At 38.4% G+C, this 20,302-nt stretch overlaps 1 protein-coding gene across 2 annotated transcripts in view; it reads right to left on the reverse strand.

Moving 5' to 3' along the window:
* Window positions 1-12,709: 12,709 nt before the first annotated feature.
* Window positions 12,710-20,302, reverse strand: part of Nav3 (neuron navigator 3) — a 329,995-nt gene continuing 322,402 nt past the window's right edge. For both annotated transcript variants that reach the window (XM_055626040.1, XM_055626039.1), the window contains 2 exons: window positions 19,086-19,289; window positions 12,710-15,577 (listed from right to left, as the gene is read on the reverse strand). In XM_055626040.1, the coding sequence (XP_055482015.1) occupies window positions 15,458-15,577; window positions 19,086-19,289 (324 nt within the window). In that variant the 3' untranslated portion in view covers window positions 12,710-15,457. The remainder of the gene's footprint in view (window positions 15,578-19,085; window positions 19,290-20,302) is intronic.

Genomic DNA, 20,302 nt, shown 5'->3' on the forward strand with positions numbered 1-20,302 from the left:
TTTGTAGCAATCCTTACAAGCACCAGACAGTTGGGCTTAGCTTGCAGCTGTCTGTGGTAGTCTCCTGAGTATGCTGCCAAGTGCCCCACCAAGTAGCAGCTTTAAGTGTTTCAATGGTGTTTCTTTGTTTCACCAAATGCAAGGATACTCTTAAAATTACAAACAAAACTACAAAGATATGATGGGTAAAGACAGAAGATGATGACGTGAAAAAGAGCAACAATAAATATAAATTAATTGGCTTATGGAAGTGTCATGGCATTTGGTAGTTTGAAATAGAGCTAAACCAAGAATAACATTTTTCCCTTGTTACAGTTTTTTTTTCCTTCTTTAAAATAAGTGAAGGGTAGTTATGCCTTTCAAACTCTGTTGCACATTCTACAAATCTTTCCCACATTTCTTCACGACCAAGGATGCGTCCTTCAAATCCTTTCAGCAGAGGGAAAGTATTTGCAAGCCCAAGTCTCCAAGATGGACCAGCTTACAGTAAAGGTAAGTCAAATTCTGAATACTCATAATACACTGTTCTCCTTTATGTAAACAAAATTTGCAAGATTCCTTCTGTCAATTTAAGGAATAAATTTCTTTCAACCTGAACTCAGTCCTGAAAATAGCACATTTTGGCTAATGTAAGTTTAAAAATTAAAGATGATTAATAAGTAACCATCAATTCCAGAAGTTCTCACAAGTCTCTTCTCATATAGTCAGCATCATTAATTGAACATCTATTATATTCAAGCCAGAGACATATAAATAGAATGCTGAGAAAAAAATGGATCCAAAGGACAAATTATCTAATTATCTCCAATTTTCTTACTACTGCTGTCTGTTTTCTAATCTCTTTACAGTGAAGAAGTGAATAGGCATAGGTTCCTTTCAAAATGCCACTAACTACCCTCTTCTATCACCATATACACAAACACAGCACACACGATACTTGGACTCGCTTGCTGGTGGTGAAGCAGAGGCTGGGGTCTTTCTCTCTCTTTCTGATGCTTGCAATGGCAATTTAGAGCCACCAAACTGGAACTAAACACAAACAATTTCCTTCCCTTGTGACCGGCCAGGTGCCATACCCTTTACACAGGCTTTCCTACTGCTGCAGGAAGGGTAGAGCTTTCAAGAGTAGGCTGCAGCTTTAGAGAAAATCTGAGAAAACCCAGCACTCATTTTCTACTGCTGTAACAGAATACCCACAAATGGGTGCTTTCTAAAGAAGATGTGTTTAGGCTCATTGTTTCTGATTTCTAAAGCATGTGCTGGCATCTAGTGTGGGTTTGTTGGCTGCAGAAAATGTGGTAGGAAGTACCAAATGGAGAACATGGAGGAGAACTTTAAAAAAAAAATAACAAGGCCATTCTTAAGAACACAATAATCCATTAATCTAAGAACAGAATAAACCATGGATTAGAGCAAGCCATTGATTAGGGCAAAGCCTTCTTGATTCTACAATCCCCAAAACGTCTGAACTCCAAATACCACCAATCTGGGAATTTGTGGATTAAACTCCAAATACATGGAAGCTTGGAGACATGTCAAACCCTAGCCCTGGGCTAATCGTCTTTCCAGGAAGAAGTTTACAATTGCAAAATGTTTGGACTGTGAGACGGCCCTGGTTTTACCACTCATTCGTGAATTCCCCAATCCATCGTCCATTACTTTGGGGGCAGAAAGAGACTGTGAGTTCTTCATTGGCATCTCTATAGTGAGATATCTTTTCCTGGCAACCAGAAAGAGGTTACCTTTTGCTAGCAAGTAATTTGTCTTTAAATTAAACTGCTAATAAACTTATAAAGATTATAAGCTACATATCAATAAATCGAACAAATGACTTACTCTGAGAGTCACATATATTTACTAAAATCTATTTTGAAATGCTGAAGCTTGTGTAAAAACAGCTACCAAGGTGTTACTTTCAGGATTTTCCAATTTGTATTTTATATAGATTAAATGAGGCACACATTTAACTAATCCACTGACCTTTGAACAGTAGTATTTGTTTTTGGATTCTATCAATTTTTTCTTAGCTTTGTCATGTCCTACATGAATTATTTAGTAGAATAAGCTATCTAATAGAAAGATGGCTGAAACTTTGTTTTAATATTCACTTTATGTTATTAAAGCATCATAGCACACTTTAAATTATGAGTTGTAATTTTTTCTTTCATCTATAATTTCACCCTAAAATTAACACCATTTAATTTCCCAATAAAAGGCAATGGTGTGCAGCTGCCTTCAGCCTTGATTTTCATTTTTTCCTTTTATTCATGCCTTACAGATGTTGCTGAGATCTGTGACTTGACCTTTTTTTGAAACTAATGGGCACATAGCAACTGTATGTCTGATTCTAGCCATATCAATATTTGCTTGGCTGGAGGAATGTTTTCATCTGTTTGCACACGATCTATTTTCTAGTTCTCTGGAGGTCTTACATATCCTTTGTTATTCATTCTATGAGAAGGAAATTTCCAGAGCAGATTGTAAATCCGCAGTGTCCTCTAGGAGGAAGGAGGGAGGCCACTGTCACAGGGAGGACACCAGCTGGCCACACAGAACTTTCTGCCATTATTTTCCATGTTAATGGAATATAGACATATTATTTTCAAATTGACAATTAAAACAAAATCAATGCAAATTCCAATTTTGGTGGTAAAATTAAATCATTTTTTTTTTTTTTTTACCTAAGTCTTAATGCTTTTATGTAATGGTGATATTAATCCTTTCAAATTTCTGGGAAATTACTAAGCATGAAAAGCATTTTTTTTTCACTCAAGCTAGTTAATAAAATTCTCAGTTGATGCCAAGGAAAACAAACAGCTAAAGGGCATATCAGAAAAAAATGGCTAATAGCTGTGTTGCATAAAAAAGGAACTACATATATATAGTTTTCCCTATAGTCAGTCCGATAGTTTCTGCAGATAAACTACATTCATGCTTACAGATGTTAAGGAAAGAAATATAAATAAAGTCTGGAGGCATCACATAAATCCTTAAGTCTATACAATTAAAATATATAAATAAGAAGAAAGTATAACTTGTAAAGACATTTGTTTGATGTCGAAAATAACCACTAAACACTTATGATTAAGGCAAGAAACTCATATAGAGAGAAAATGCATTTCATTTGGAAAATATTTTCACAATTCTCACTAGGAGGGAGTAAGATTAGCAAGCAGAAGGCTAATGGAGAAACAATGAACACAAGCATAAAAGTGGAGAAGTCAGAGGGAAATTTCATGCCTGTCAGGGTACGCACTGCATTAGTCTGTTTCCTCTGTCATGTTTTATCTACACGCATAGTTTAAGTGTGTTTGTAGATTTTTCTTACTAATTCTGGTATCACCAATCTCTCAAAATGATTCTGATCTTGTTTTGGGAGCCATACTATTCTTTAAAATGTCTTTGGGATTCCAAGATTTTTGTTGGTCTTAAAAAAAAATCTATAGAATCTGACATGAGTTTTTTTTTAATTTTGCAAAAAACATTTATTTTATACTGTGAAAAATGCAAACACCAATTTTTGACTCCCATAAGGTTTTTTTTTTTTAATTTTATTTTTCTTTTTAGTTACATTTTGTTAACTCTGTGTCCCAGCTGTATCCCGCCCCCTCATTCGTAAGGAAAGCTCTGCTGCTACCGAAATGCAGGAGTAAGGTGCTATAGAACGACTTTTGCTTCCCCATAAAACACATAAGCTGAACACCTAGCCCCTCAATTTGAACGGAGCAGGAGGGTGGCTGTTGTTAGGTGATCAGCTCATGAAGTAAAGGCTTCATCAACAGTATGAGTCACTCTGTAAAAGATATCCTAGACGGCCTTTTCACCTACAGTCATACAAGAAGGACGAGAGAAGCTGTCTATGAGAAAGAAGCCCAGCACACCCAGACTCTTTAGCTCTTTAATCCTGGGCTAGCCATCCTCAAGAATCATGAAAAATAAATATTTGTTATGTAGAAAGACATGGTTCATGGTAATTTTTATAGTTGCTCCAAATGAAGTTAGACAGCAAAAGATCTTTGTTCTGTCACTGCTATAAAGACATATCGACAAGATACAGAGAGGGATAGATGATAGATAAGCAATAAGTTAGATATATGAGAGATGAGACAAATAAGTTGATACAGAATTTTAAGAAAGGGTAGTAACATTAACTTCCTGATTAAATTTATGGCTTTGCATTACATGGTAGAAAAAAAATATCAGAAAAGACAGACACAGGTGGATGTTACTTGTAATTGACGGTGTTAATTTTCAACTTAGCAGATCTAGAATTACCCAGGAAATGGTGGATTATCTTGATTCTGTTAATTGATGTGAGAGGAACCGACCACCTGCCTGGGCTCCTGAACGTGAAAATAGAGAGAGGGAACTTAGTGGCAGCATGCAATCATGCTCCTCTTTTCTGACTGGATGTGACATGTCCAGTTTCTCCCAGTTCTTGCTACTTTGACTTCATCATCATGACGGACTGTACTCTTGAGCTGTGAGCCAGAACAAATCATTTCTTACTTAAGTGCTTTTGTGACAGGGCAACAGAAAACAGAAACTAAGACATTATCAAAATTTGAGACTTAATGCTTCCTCAAGACCCAGCTATACCACTGCTAGGTATATACCCAAAGTTTGCTCAAGTACACAAAAGGGATATTTGCTCAACCATGTTTATAGCAGCTTTATTTGTAATAGCCAGAACCTGGAAACAACCCAGATGCCCATCAACGGAGGAATGGGTACAGAAATTGTGGTATTTTTACACAATGGAATACTACTCAGCAATCAAAAAGGAGGAAATCATGAAATTTGCAGGCAAATGGTGGGACCTAGAAAAGATCATCCTGAGTGAAATATCCCAGAAGGAGAAAGACAAACACGGTATATACTCACTTATATAGACCTATAAGATATGATAAACATAATGAAATCTATACACCTAAAAAAGATAATCAAGAGAGCGGACATGGGGTAAGATTATCAATCCTCGTGTTGAAAGACAGAGGGGATGCGCATTGAACATTGACAGGAGTCTACTGAGCACATTTGAACATTGACAGTTGTCTACTGAGCGCAGTGTTTTCAAAGCAAAGTCTCATGACCAAACCTTTGGCAGAGTACAGGGAATCATAAGAAAGAAGGGGAGTTAGTCTGATGAGGAAAGGATAGGAGCTCCACAAGGACCAAAGATATCTGGGCACAGGGTCTTTTCTGAGACTGACATGCAACCAAGGACCATGTATGAATGTAACCTAGAACCTCTGCTCAGATGTAGCCTGTGGTAGCTCAGTAACCAATTGGTTTCCCATAGTGAGGGGAACAAGGATTATTTCTAACAGGAACTCAATGACTGGCTCTTTGGCCTCCCCACCCCCCAAGGGAGGAGCAGTCCTGTTAGGCCACAGAGGAGAGCTTTGCAGCCAGTGCTGAAGATACCTGATAAAACAGGATCAGATGAATGGGGAGGAGGTCCCCCCTATCAGTGGACTTGGCAAGGGGCACGGTGGAGATGAGGGAGGGAGGGAGGGACTGGGAGGGAATGAGGGATTGGGACACGGCTGGGATACAGAGTTAATAAAATGTAACTGATAAGAAAAAAATAAAATTCAAAAAAAAAATTTGAGACTTAAGAAGCATGGCCTCTGCATAGTAGCCAAACTGTAGAGGGAAATTATCACTACAGTGGGCCTAATTGGTTTTTCAAATAGAAACAATGTACAATGTCCTATGAGGAGCCTGGTCTGTGCAGCAAAGGTCTCTGAATCGAGCACTTTGCATTCATTTCCGCTGAAAGCCCAGAGCATCTGCTTCCGCGTGATCAATTGTGGCTAGAACACTGGTGTCCTATTCAGTACCAACCACAAAACTTTTTAGCACTCGAGGCTATTACAGTCTAGGAACACAACGTTTAGTTTTATTTTTGTGATGATTACTAATACTTAAATTAAAAACTGATACTGGCTTAAAAAAAAAAGATGTATTTACTTATTATGTATACAAAGCTCTGTCTGCATGTACACCTAAAGTCCAGAGGAGAGCATCAGATCTTATTATAGATGGTTCTGAGCCACCATGTGGTTTCTGGGAATTGAACTGAGGACTTTTGGAAGAACAGCCAGTGCTCTTAACCTCTCAGCCATCTGTCAAGCTGACTTTCAATATGTTAGTACAATTTATTTCAATCTTTTTTAATTTTTAAATATCTAGATATAGACCAAGTTTTTCTGATTGAAGTTTGACATCTAACTTGTAAGCATATAGTACCTGAATTTTGTGGGTTTAAAAAAAATCACATAAATAATAAAGGATGCAATACATGTAAAATATATGATTTAAGATATTTAGTTTTGTTATTCATTGAAGTAATATGTTGGGTATGTTAGTAATTACTTTTATTAATGTGGTCATGAGAAAATCTAAAATTGCCTATATGGCTCTTGCATTTCTCTTGAAAGTACTGTTTAAATCTGAGTTAGAAAAAGCATTTCAAATAGAGTAGAAGAATTTCCCTTCCTTGTGAAGCCAGGGATACTAAGACTTTCTGGCTTCTACACAGTAGCCATAACGTAAAAGTGATATTATAACTACAGGAAGCTAAATTTGGTTCTTTATAGTTCTTGTTTTAAGCCTCTTAAACTCACAATCAGATTTCTGTTTAGCAATGCTCCATCACTAAATCTTTAATCCCATCAGGAAGAAGCTAAAGGAACTACCCAGTCCAATGCACTACAAGAAATAAATCAGGGAAAGCAAATAAAATTTACTAGCAAGTCTGCTTGTCTGGGAACCCACCTCCAAAGGTTTATTAATTCTTACTAAATGACCAGTTTGCTATACTCTCTAAATGGAATTCGGTCAAGGGCTCTACACTTCATATAGCACTTTATGCAAAATGTCCTTAGGATTATCACAGATTGAATAACAGAGCTACTAAATTTTCTGATAAGCACACACAGCTGTTTTTTCTTAGGATATGAGTAGGTCTGTAGACATTCTACTGTCCATTGGGGATACTGGATAGATACACATGTTTATAAAGAATGGCCATAACATTGGCTGCACTTTATTATCTGTCACCATTTTCGGGAATAAAATCTCATCCCCAAAACAATCATACAAAATGGCTACAACAGAGATAATTTCAAAATTCCTCATTACATGCTCTTTGACAAATCCTACATTAAATGCATGAAACATGTGAGTAAAATAAAAATAAATAATTGGGGTGAAAATCCCAAATGAACTTTAAAGGTGAGTGCTGCAGCCTTCCAGTTATATTCCTAGTCTTCTCTACTCAGTCAAGATTGTTTCTCGTGGGGAATCATCCCAAAGCGCAATTAAATCTTCACTCTTCCTTTCTAGGCTAGGGGGTTTTTATTTTGGTATTTTCAGTTACCACCTGCCTTCTAACATTTCATTACCAACTGCTTGGTGTATCTTCTTTGTTTCAAAATAAAAAAGCCTCATATATTTAAATTGCCCTATATATAACTAAGGCAACCAAAGTAGAGTTGAAGAACAGAAGAAATGGAAAACTTAACCGGGACTATCCGGATGATAATATCTAAATGTTCCCCACCCAGAATGTGAGGCAATGCACTGTCTGCACTGTGTAGCAAGTCCTTAGGTTATCTGCTTCCTTCTCTGGTAACCAATCAGCATTCTTCTTAGTAGAGCAATACTCCCAAAGGTGGACACTCTTCCGTTTAACATGTGGCAAGTTCAATTGATACCTCCATACTCAAAAACTGCTTTCATTCAGCACATAACTATTGAGAATGAAATATATTCTAGGCCTTGTGAGTGCAATATTATAAGTGGGTCTCTCTCTCTCTCTCTCTCTCTCTCTCTCTCTCTGCCTTCGACCCGCACATTCACATACCAGTTCTGGAGAAGTGAATGATTCAGATCTTTGACCTAGTTTGAGAGATGAGAAAGGTTCGTCTAAGAAATTACAAGTTTGACATGGCATATGAGAATGTATAAAGAGCGGAAGGAAGGATATTTCCTGAAAAAAAAGTGCTCTAACCTGGACATAGTGGCACACATCTATAATCTCAGGGGCTTGGCTAAGGCAGAAGGATAGAGCATGTGAGTATTACTACAAATACGGCACAGACAAAATGTCATGCGTGATGTAATTTATTTCCTTTTTTTGAATAAATTAGAATACATTAAGAGACTTTTATTAATGATTTAATGATGTTTAAGATTAATATTCATCCTGTAGGATGATCCTATATTTATCCTATAGGATCAATTACTTACTTTTCTACTTGACAGCTAATGGTTCAAAAATCTTTAAATAAATAACCTTGTGTTTTGGATTTATCTACATTTTCTAAATATGTTTACTAGGAAAGAACCCTTCATCTTTACCTTCTAACATCATTACATAGTAATACTGTCTAGAACGTTATTGTCCTTGGTTAAATCAGTATGTTTAGACTCTACATTGGGTTATTTTTTTCAAATCTTTTTATTTTTATTTTTTTATTTATTACAGTTTATTTACTTTGTATCCTAGCTGTAACCCCTCCCAGTCCTGCCCTTCCTCCCTATTCTCCTCCCATGCTCCTTCCCCAGTCCTCTGATAGGGGAGGTCCTCCTCCCTTTCCATCTGACCCTAGCCTATTAGGTCTCATCAAGAGCGCCTGCATTGTCTTCCTCTGTGGCCTGATAAGGCTGCTCCCCCCTCAGGGCGAGGTGATCAAAGAGTCAGCCATTGAGTTCATGTCAGAGACAGTCCCTGTTCTCATCACTAGGGAACCCACTTGGAGACTGAACTGCCATGGCTACATCTGGGCAGGGGTTCTAGGTTATCTCCATGAATGGTCCTTGGTTAGAGTATCAGTCTTAGAACAGACCTCTGTGCCCAGATTTCTTGGTTCTGTTGCTCTCCTTGTGGAACACTTGTTCCCTCCTAGTCTTTCAATATACCCCTTCTTTCATAAGATTCCCTGCACTCTGCCCAAAGTTTGCTGAGCAGATGAGTCTCAGCATCTGCTTTAATACCCTGCTGAGTAAAGTGAGAGGTCCTTTTGAAATTTAATTCCTGGGGCACCAGGACTGCGGTCCTGGATACAAGTTTAGACAAAGCAGCGGACAAATTGAGACAGAACAGCCCTGTTGCAGAAAAGTAACCAGGCTTGCCTTGAGAGATACCATTGCCCCGCAACCCAACCAAATAACTCCTAGCTGGTGATCAATGTCACATAGCCCTGCTTCTAAGAAAAACCGCAAGATGTGCTAATCGCTCCCCCTCCCTAACAGGACATTCCAGGCTTTGCTCATAATCAGGTATTCCCCCAGATGGCCAGGCCAAGACCGATTATGGTCTTGGTACCTAAAGTAGACCAATCATTTCAAAAGTCAATGTCCCTTACCCAATCATGTAACGCCAAGGCTTGGAAACTCCCCACTTATGTCTTTTTCCCTTTAAAAACCCTGTTCCCCCAGACCTGGCAGCCGTGTACATCTGTTTCCACAGGGATCTTGAGAACCGGGCTTGAACTTGTATTAAATAAACCCTCCTGTGTTTTGCAACGGATTTGACTCCTGGTGGTCTTTTGGGATCTTGTGATGTAGGCACTATAGAGTCTTTCAGAGGCCCTCTGTGGAATGCTCCTGTCCTGTTCCCTCTTTACTCCATCTATCCCATTTGCCTTTCTGAATGAGGACTGAGCATTTTACCCAGGGTCCTCCTTCTTGCTTAGATTCTTTAGGTGTACAGATTTGTTTGTAGCAACTATATTTTTAATAGCCAGAATCTGGAAACAACCCAGATGTCCCTCAATCGAGGAATGGATACAGAAATTGTGGTACATTTACACAGTGGAATACTACTCAGCAATTAAAAATAAGAAAATCATGAAAATTGAAGGTAAATGGTGGGAACTGGAAAAGATCATCCTGAGTGAGGTATCCCAGAAGCAGAAAGACACACATGGTATATACTCACTCATAAGTGGATATTAGATCTATAATATACATTGGGTTATTGTTATAGTAACCAGAACCAAAATGGTGAGCGTGGTACTAAAGGAGACTGAGGGATGGGCAAAATCAATAAAGTGAAGAACAATAGCTATTTGTGTATACAAGAGACGGTGGAGAATATTACATTTTGTAAATGTCTTAAGACTTCTGCAGCAGTGCTTTTCAATAGAATTATATCTGTCAACTAAGCCACAAATATGAGAAGTCATTTTGTCTTAAGTGTACCAAAGCCAAACTATAAGTTTCAGGTGAATTCTAGCACTATTGTTAATAAACTGACAATAATACCAGTTTAACACACAGTCACCAATAAAATTACCCAGATAATGATACTTCATATGGAAGGGAGATCTTTTTTTAATTTAATTTTATTTATATTTTTATTTATTACAATTTATTCACTTTGTATCCCTGCTGCAGCTCCCTCCCTCATCTCCTCCAAGTCCCACTCACCTTCCTTCTTCTCCCCATATGCCCTTTAACCTCCCCTTCCCTCTGACCCTAGCCTATCAGGTCTTTTCAGGGCTAGCCGCATCATCTTCCTCTGTGGCCTGACAAAGCTACACCCCCGCCCTGCAGGGGGAGGTGATCAAAGAGCCTGCCACTGAGTTTATGTCAGAGATAACCCCTGTATCCCTTACTAGGAAACCCACTTAGAAGCTGAGTACCCAATGGGCTTCATTTGAACAGGGGTCTAGGTCCTGTTGGAGTATCTGTCTCTGCAGGCTGGAAGGGAGATCTTAGTGATTTTTTGTCACATCATTTTTGCTATGGAAAAATGGGTTACATCTCATTGCATCTGATTCCAGAAGAACTTATGTTAGGTATATAACATATGTTAGGTATATAATAAACTTTCATTGAATAAATAATAATAATAATAATATAATAGATAACACTGGCTAGTATTTGGATGTACCAGCTACATTTCTCAGAGCTTTCTGCATTTAAAATATTTGGTTTTCAAAACAATCTTATAGGTGAGTATGTAATAATACTATTTTATAGATGAGTAATTGAACAAGATACTCTTTTAAAAAAGATTATTTAGTGTTTATGTATATGTCGGTGTGTCCATGTGAGATTATGTGTATCATGTAGGTGCTTATGGCTGCATAGGCCAGAGACCAGAAGTAAGATCCTCAAGAACTGGAATTATGAGTTGTTTTCTGACTGATTAGGCTCAGGGAACAACTGTGGTCCATCTGAAGTGATCACTGAGGCATCCATTCAGGCCCTGGCAAGATAAACTTTTAGCAGCAGTCTTCATACTACACTGAATATATTTATAAATGGAAGCCCAATAATAGTTTTATTATTATTGATGTTTTAAATTATAATAATGTTAATATAACAATTAACATCTATTGAATGTTTCCTGAATGGAAGACATTGTTTAGAGTACTTCATGGTCTCTTCTTTAGTACTCTTAACAAATCTTATGAAAGAGCACAACCACTAATTCCATTTTATGCATGGGATAACTGAGTTTATAATATATTCTTAAAATAATATCCGATTGGGAATATAATTTAGTAGTAAATCATGTGCTCCTGGTACATGATTTCCTGTGTCCAGTTTCTAGCATCCAAAACAAAACAAAAAACTTTAAAAAAGTAACATATATATATATATATATATATATATATATATATATATGTATGTATTATTTTTAAGAATATTGAAAATGGGGCAATAACTATTTCATATTAATTTTGGTGACAATAAGAGAGCTAGGCACTGCACATCACAGTTTGACTTAATAAAATTTGATTTTTGCAGTGTCCCCTGAGAGGTGGGTACTTTCCTCAGCCTAGTGAGAAAATTTGGCTTGCAGAGGTTCAGCAGACACAGGAGAAGAATGGGGCTGTTGGGGTTCCCACTTGTGCAGCCTGATGTCTCATTTAAGAGAGTCATATTCAGGTTCTTTTTCCCTTTCAGTAACAAGAATATAAAAATCCAGTGCCTCCCTCATGCAAGGTAAGTGCTCTAGCACTGAACAACCCCCACCTCCAGCACTGGATTAATTTATCAATAATCTGAATGAGATAAACTGTACAAGTTTTCTGTATGTCTCAACTGAGTGTAGAAATAAAGACACTGATTTAATTCAGGAATAGCAATTCAAGCACTTTTCAGCATTTAAAGTGAAAAACCAGTACGTATCCAAAAATACATGCTACAACTAGAATTAAAAATAAATAATCTCTAAACTATTTGGAAAGAAACTAAAATTTTGTTATTTTTGTCTTTTATTTTTATTTTTATTTTCCAGAGCTGAGGACCGAACCCAGGGCCTTGTGCTTGCTAGGCAAGCAAGTTCTACCACTGAGCTAAATCCCCAACCCCAAGAAATTAAAAATTTAAAGGAAGTTTCTTTGCATTCTATAAACTCTCTCTACCTCTTTGTCTTTGTCCCTCTTTCACCCTCCCACTCTTTTTACACACATATACACATGCACGCACACACACAAACACTCAAATACACACAGACACACACACACAATTACTTTTGCTTTAAAATCATATTAGGATTAAAAGGTCAAAAGAGAACTTAATGGAATAAAAACAAAGAAACACATAATGAGTTGATTTAACTCAGTGAATATTGACATTTTATTTTTATATTAAATGTATTTTGTCATCAGGCATATTTGAATATCATTCAGAATTTTCAAAAATATTCACTGAATAAATAACTTTCACTCTAGGCACTACATATATACTGCATTTAGTTAGTTTATTTACTTAAAAGCTTTGGAGCCCTTCCTCTGATGCTTATAAAATATAGATTGACACAGATCCCTAATGATGGCATATTAATAGTGAAGAAACATTTTAAAGCTGAACATATCCCTGAACGTAATCATTCAAAATTTCCCCATACATAGACACCACACCTTGTTGTCAATAAATAATTCCACTTTAATGGCAAAGTAATAATTTAGACAGATACAGGGTGCACATTTGCAAAAAAATATATGCAAGCTGGTTTACAAGCTAGAGGAACAATAAACCAATAGAAAATACATCATCCAGTTAGGTCCATTGACACCAAGTACTCATTGTTGGGGCTATACAAAGACTACAAAACTTTTCAGATGATTTATTTCACTGCTTCTTCCTATTTACATGATATGTTACATCAAAAATGTACAAAATATAAAATGTATACAGACAAATGTTTCACAAACTAGTTTAAGTTGTAAACTAGGCGTACCTACTGCGATGTATTGCAGGAAGTTCTGTTTATGCTCATGTGTGGACCGTGTTTCTGGAAATGGCAGGGGAAGATTAGCAATACTCTTAGGTCACGTATCATACAAGGGCGACTAGTCACTCGTCCAGCTATATCCATCGGTGTTGCACAATAGATCTGATCCACAGTTGAGGCTCCAAAGTCAGGGTGGCAATTCTATGTGCATAAATTCAGTCTGATAACTCTCCGGGCAATAGCACCGTGTAAGGACCTAAATACTTACTGACACTCTGCAATCTGCACAGATACTTCGTGCTGTTAATTTTGTTCTACAGAAACCAACCCATAGAGTTGGTGGTCACAGAGAGTAGCACCAATAACATGTCCTAAAAGGCGCACAGAGCTATGTCTGCGCCATGGCGTTGACCTTAGGTTTCATAGCCTTTGAACCGTCCTCTGTGGGCAGTGTGACTTCACCAGTGACCTATCAGCTTTCACCCACTGTCTTTTTAGCCTGCCCCAAGTGATGTACTTTCAGACGGCTACTCATCCAAAAATGTACTGGCCTCATGTACAGTTCTGAAGCATGCTCACTCTAGCACTGATGGCTCCTGCATCGTCACAACAAACTTGTAAGTACAGGACAAACACACCAGATAATAACAGCTTGGAAGGTTTGCATTCTGTATTTGTTTGTAACATACAGGAAATCTCAGTAAGTGAAACAACCTCTTAACACCAACAGGTTAAATGCAATTTTGTTTGTGTTTGTTTTGATTTTTGTGCAAGTTTTGAAAAAAAAAGTCATTATTTACAATACCTACCCAGTAGACTGTGCAAATCTAACCTTCTTGTACAGTATAAATGCTTCCTCTTCCACAGTGACTGACTGCATCAATGTTCTTTAATGCTGAATGTCTCATGTACAACAATAGCAATCAAAACAACATGCGTCAAAACTAATTTTTTTTTTGAAAGATAAAGACAAGGGGAAGAAAGCCAAATAATTGTGCTCATGCTGAATCCAGTTCTTGTAGTTCAACTGGATCCGAATTAGAAATCTCCCACCTTTCGTTTAGAACTAGGTAGAATGAAGCCGCATGTCTCTGCTTTTAGGTGATGGTCAAAGAGGGGTTCTATGGTTCTCAAATTATTTGCAGGATAGGCAAAGAAATCTCTTTATTCATAAGATAAAAAATACTTATCTTTCTCCTATCCATTTCTTCAAGAAAAATAAAATAAAAAATTATATCTAGAAGTGAGGCTGCTGTGTTAACTGGTGTGTTGCTTGGCTGTAAATGAAGAGACAGTGGGAATTACCAATGGTTTAGGATTGAAACCAACTGTTAAAATCGTTGGAGGGATCTGGTTTAAGGCAGTGAGACAGCACCATAGAAAAATGTTCCTTCTTTCACTGAAAAGGCTCGAACAAATAAAGCCCTAAAAAGCCTTTTGTCAGTGTTGACTAATAATTGGTATAAAACTCTGGTCCGGGGAGTGGGCAGGTGGTTTGAAAAGACCACTGTGGTAAAAACAACCTTATAAAACCCATGACTCAGACACTAAGAAGAGGGTAGCGCACTTCAGGAGAGTGGGACAGTCGGAAGGAAGGTGGCCCTTTCCGTTTGCCACAGTAGTTTTGTTTTTATTCGTATTTTGTACTTTTTTTTTTTCTGGTGGTGGCACAACTCCCTTTGTGCTTTTGGAGGACTGGCCTCGTGGATTGCTTCTGCAATGGAGTGAGCGTATGACACAGACACTACCGGAGCCCTGTCACCGGCACCGTGTGGCACAAGGAGGTCTCCTGGATCAGAGAAGTGAGCCCTGCCTGAGGAGGGCAGCCCCTCAGAGGAAACAAAAGAAAAACAAAAACAAAAAAAAAGGCACAACAAAGAAAAAGACGGAGGGGAAAAAAAAAGTAGGCCTGCATTGTAAACTTTGAAAGAGGAAGAAAACAAAGTCCAGTCTCGCTACCCCATGTGCAATCTGCTCAGCTGCCCTGTCTTTAGGGTCCTTTCCAGTCGCTTAATGGAGCTCTTGCTAACTCCGTGCTTACAAAAATGCCTAGGAATACAATAAACTTAAGCTCCCTTTTTTGACTTTAGCCTCTTGGCGGTTCCACCTTAACTCTGCTGCCTCCTTGGAAACCACGGCTCTGGGTCAGCGCCCTGGACAGGGGACTTTCATACTGGCAGTGGTTTAGTGATAATACCTGTGTTTTAAAACACCCTTTTAAAAACATAGTCCTTTGTCTAAGTCTTTCATCCTTTAGAGGGTGGATTCAATGGATGAATCCAGAATGTCTTCACGGTGGCTGATGCCATCACTGTCGCAGCTCTGTGTGCCCGAGTAATTGGCTGCTTCTTGGAGTTTCATTAGCATATTCATCTGAAGGAAGAAAAAGAGACATCCTGGTGAGCAATCATGCATTAAGTCAGCCAGCCCCAGAATGAGCAGGGCCCTGAGCCATCTCAGAGAACTGTCTCCTCTCACCCTGTCCAAATGAAATGCACACAACAGTTACGGTTTTCGCTCACCGACCTGGCTCCTGAATTGTTTCTCTCAAACAGGACTGTGCCTCTACACCAGAAGAACAAAATAGGGCCGTAAGATAACTCTTTTATTTGGGGCTGTGAATGAATACTGCTCCAGCAGGGAAACTGGAAAGGAAACTCTATCACAGCTGGACATCTGGGTTGGTTACTGGAGGACAAGCCAAGCTTCCCAGCATTTTGGCTGGGAAAAGCAGGCAACATTGAATGGTAAGTGAAAGTTGTGAATGTTCATACACACACACACATACACACACACACACACACACACACACACACAGGCTTGCAAACACTGTCCCTTGAGAGAAGAAGGGAAGCAGGGGGATGGAGTGGAATGAAGCCAGCTGCTGCACCCAGCACACCATCTGTTGCCCAGGAGCTGACCTCAAGAGGGGGTAACTGGAGGAATTGGACCATGAGCATTTGAAGAGGGAGAAGGAAAGAATCACTGTCAAGTGTTTGTTGTCGCCGAGGCTCTGGCTGAAATATGATTGATACATCACTGAGAACAAAAGCCAACTCCTGGAACAATGGCAGCTGTCTCCAGCTTCTCAGCTTCAGAGGAGAAGCATAGCGTTTGTTCCAGCAGAGAGGACTTGTGCATGAGAGCACCTGGGGAGAAAGAGAGCTCTCCAATGTATTATAAAAGAAAAGGCTTGGGTTTCAATAGATTTGCAGTTCCACTATTAGAGACAGGAGCAGGAAGAAAAAGAATGTTTAAAAGCAGCCTGGGCAATCGATGGCTCAACAATTTCAGGAGGCATGGGGTAATTGGTACCTGTCTTCATGAGGGTCGGGGACTTGTTTTCTTATTGAGGGTTTCTTACAGTAATATAAACTTTCTATTGCTTAGAGGCAAATACTGACTATGGTATTTTCCGCAGTGATCAAAGTTGTCCTTTGTCTTTCAACTCAGAGAAATAGATAAGGGATATCTAAAGCAAGGTTCCTTGGTCTTCAGTCAGGCTGTGGATATTTGTGTGTCAGTATGAAAATGTGTGTTCAACAAGTGCTTGTGAAACAAATAATGAACTGGTAATCATTAATTCTAGCAGAAATGTCATTTTGACAGAGAGGCTATGGTTATAGAGGAGTTTGAAATCATTTTGCTAGTTTTCAGGGCATTTTTTCAATAGCATTTCACTTCCACCTACACAAGGATGCAAGATGAAAGCAGTTTGTGATAATATCCGAAACGCAAACATTTCACTGAAGGTGAGTTATAAAGAGAACTGTGCCTGAGTGCCCTACTGACTTAAACTAAGAATTTAGAACACCCTCTGATTCCAGAAGGCACCACACACACATCTGGTGCACACACATACATGCAGGCCAAATGCCCATATGCATGAAGTAAAACAAATAACACAAAAGGGTTCAATACAGTAGCTTCAATGGCCGTAAGTTCCCAGTCTGAGATCTGTATTAAACACACACAATGATGTTCCCTCTGTGTCTAACAGTGCTGTTTTATATATTGAAACTGAAGGACATTATGAAACGACGGTGGGTCTACAGATGACTCAGCTATCATGTGATCAACCTGGCTCCTCTGTGCATCATTCACCCTGTAGGCGGCCCCTCCATCCTCTCTGTACTCACAGCCAAGATAATGCCTGTTATTTACTATGTTTGTTACTGTGTCTCACTCAGGAGCTGAAGGCCTGCCAGTTACCCCAGCTTCATGCTCCAACCTCTATTCTGTTATTAGAATGACCTTAAGTAGCTGCAAATCGAAACAGATAAACACTAGTCAAAACTACCCGCTGGCTTTCCACTGTCTCTGTGATAAAGTTTTAACTACCCACAAAAATAAAACGCCTCAATGTGGTGTAAGTCTGTAGTTTCAATTCTTCCGACAAACCAATATTTGGCCTCTAACTCTTCATTTTCATTGTGCTGCTTGGCAGTCTTCTGTGTGGTATTTCCTTGATTTTTAGAGGCTCTACATTCTGCCACACGAAAAATGCCAACCTTTGCTTCAGTCCCTAGCTCAACCATGCCATCGCTGTGAACTTTCCTAATGTTCTCACAATTTTGCTCACCAAGGCTCCTGCATTTTATGCATTTCATACAAGCACCCTTCTTGCACCAGTACCTGACTATGTCCTTTTAAGCTCATAAATGACAAGATCCAACTTCATCTTATCACTCAGCATGCACACGCCAACATTAACAATTGATGATGAGCATGCACGTTAATTCTGAAATAATGTTCAGTGTATTGGAACATACATCCTTGTTAAGCTCCAAAACCATGCTCCTTATGATAGTAATTTCCCTACTAGGATTTCTAATTTAGATTAGATTGCAATACATTTTTTCTTTCCATTAGGGGTTATACAAATATATAGAAACAAAGACACAGACAGCATATATATGTTTGCAAGAGAATATATCTGAACCAACGTTTAGTTTTAGATGACACCTTCTGGCACTGAGCAAGCAAGGTAATCAATTCTCCTTGAGGATCTCACTAGCAAAATATTATAAGAATACAAAGCAGATACACTAAAAAGTGGTCTTTATTCCTAATCATAATATATACTTAATAGTTTATAATCTTAGGGGTCTAAACACTTACTTAAACTATTGTAGTGCTTCTAAACTAAACTTATATGCACTAGTGCAATGAAGAAAGTGGTAGGAGTACTGTCCTTTTGATTGCCACAGAGATGGCTCAGTGGTTAAGGGCACTGGCTGCTCTTCCAGAAGACCTGGGTTCAATTCCCAGCACCCATAGGGCAGCTCACAACTATCTGTAACCCTAATTTAGGTGACCTGAAACCCTTCTACAGACATAAATTCAGGTAAAACTGCACCACAAGTAAAAATAAATAAGTCCTGAAAACAAAACAAAAAAAGTTTATCCTTCCCTACTTAAAGCACTAGAACATTAACTGTATTTAATTAGGCTGGTTGATATAAAGTAAATAGATTTTTTTTGTCTGTGTACAATTGATTATATTTTTATTTATGGACACACTTTAGTTTTCTCTTAAATAGCTACTGGATTGTCATGATATTTTAAATACTGACTAGTTAAATATCAACACAATTTAACATATAACCAAAGATAAATCACAGATTTGACTCACTGTTAGGGTTTCTTACTTTTTCCCCCTTTTTTAGATAAACAAATTTCTTTTTGGTTTTAGTTTTAGTTTTGTTTTGTTTTCTGAATTTCAACCAGGCAAACTGTGCTAAAAGTAACAGTTTAAATGCTTATCCTTATCAGGCTGGTTCCATGTTTTACCTAGAGTAACTAGTTTTGATTCTGAAAGCTAAGTGCTAATGATTACTACTGGCATTAATATAGCAGAGGAGTGATGAGACATCCTCACCAGGGGGTCCCCTTCTGTGTCAGTCTGGGGAATGTGCTTTGATGTCGTGGCTTCCTTCGCAGATGCGCAGCCCTCGTAGCCCACATCCTCTGGTCGCAGCTGTAGCAAGGCCGGGCCCTCCTGGGGCAGGGATGCACAACTCCAAGGGTATGTGTCAAGGACCCACTTGGAGGGGTCTTCCCAGGGCGCACGCTTCCCGTACATCTAAAAGTTCACCGAACACAAACATCGTCTCTATTAGGTGAAAAGAAGGTGACTAATGAAGTGACTCTTTTCACATTCAGTTCCTGTGTACATTCCAGGAGAGTTTTCCAGATTTTAAACATACGTACATCTACACAGCTCACTCACTGCTTCAAAATTCTACCTAATAGAGGAAAAAGCCTGAATAAGGTATATTATAAAGAAATACAGACATTATTGCACACTTTTTTTTTTTTGCTAATAACTTTACAAATACAGGGGAAACAAACAAAGAAAAACCTTAACATTGATAAATGAAAGTTAAATTTTGGAGGGCTATGAAAAACAAAATCTGTTCTTACAATAAAGGAGCTACCGAAATATACTTTGGAAGGATGATGAATGAAAGAGTTTTTTGTTTTTGTTTTTTTTGTTTTTTTTTTTTTAGTTTTTTTTTTTTTGTTTTTCCATTTGCTCACCATACTGTGATAACCATTTTCCTCTAATAGCTCTGCCCCTTCATAATTCCACTGCTTCTTGTTGGAAGACTTTATATGTTTGTAAGTAAGAACACCAAGAAAAGGGGGGAAAATGGAAACTCAAGTATGAATTCTGTTAAGACTGGAAGACAAGGAACACAATAAGAAAGATATGAAAGAGATCCGGTAAAGTAGCATAAGCAGAATGCAGAGGTGAAGATGGATCCAGGAGTTTCTAAGTTACGAACAAAGATGAAATCAAACTGAAGAGAAGAAGGCAAGGAGGCAGAGACTGGTGAGATTTTTGTAAAGGAGCCGAGAGAACACGAAGAGAAATGCGACCCTTTTGAGGAGGCAACAGTGTACTTTCTTTTCCACTGTGACCTGTGCCACCAAAGACCATCTGGTTACCAAGTACTTGAGTGACATGACCTCAGAGGACACTGTATGGTTTGTCTGCTGATGACAGGGATTTTTAGTGGCTCAGTGAGACAAAAGAAAAAAGAAAAAGGCATTGTGAGCACAAGCCTGTGAAATTCTTTTAGGTTTCTCCAG

Source organism: Psammomys obesus, unplaced genomic scaffold (assembly GCF_907164565.1).
Source record: "Psammomys obesus unplaced genomic scaffold, mPsaObe1.curated_primary_1811, whole genome shotgun sequence".
NCBI classification, from domain to species: domain Eukaryota; kingdom Metazoa; phylum Chordata; class Mammalia; order Rodentia; family Muridae; genus Psammomys; species Psammomys obesus.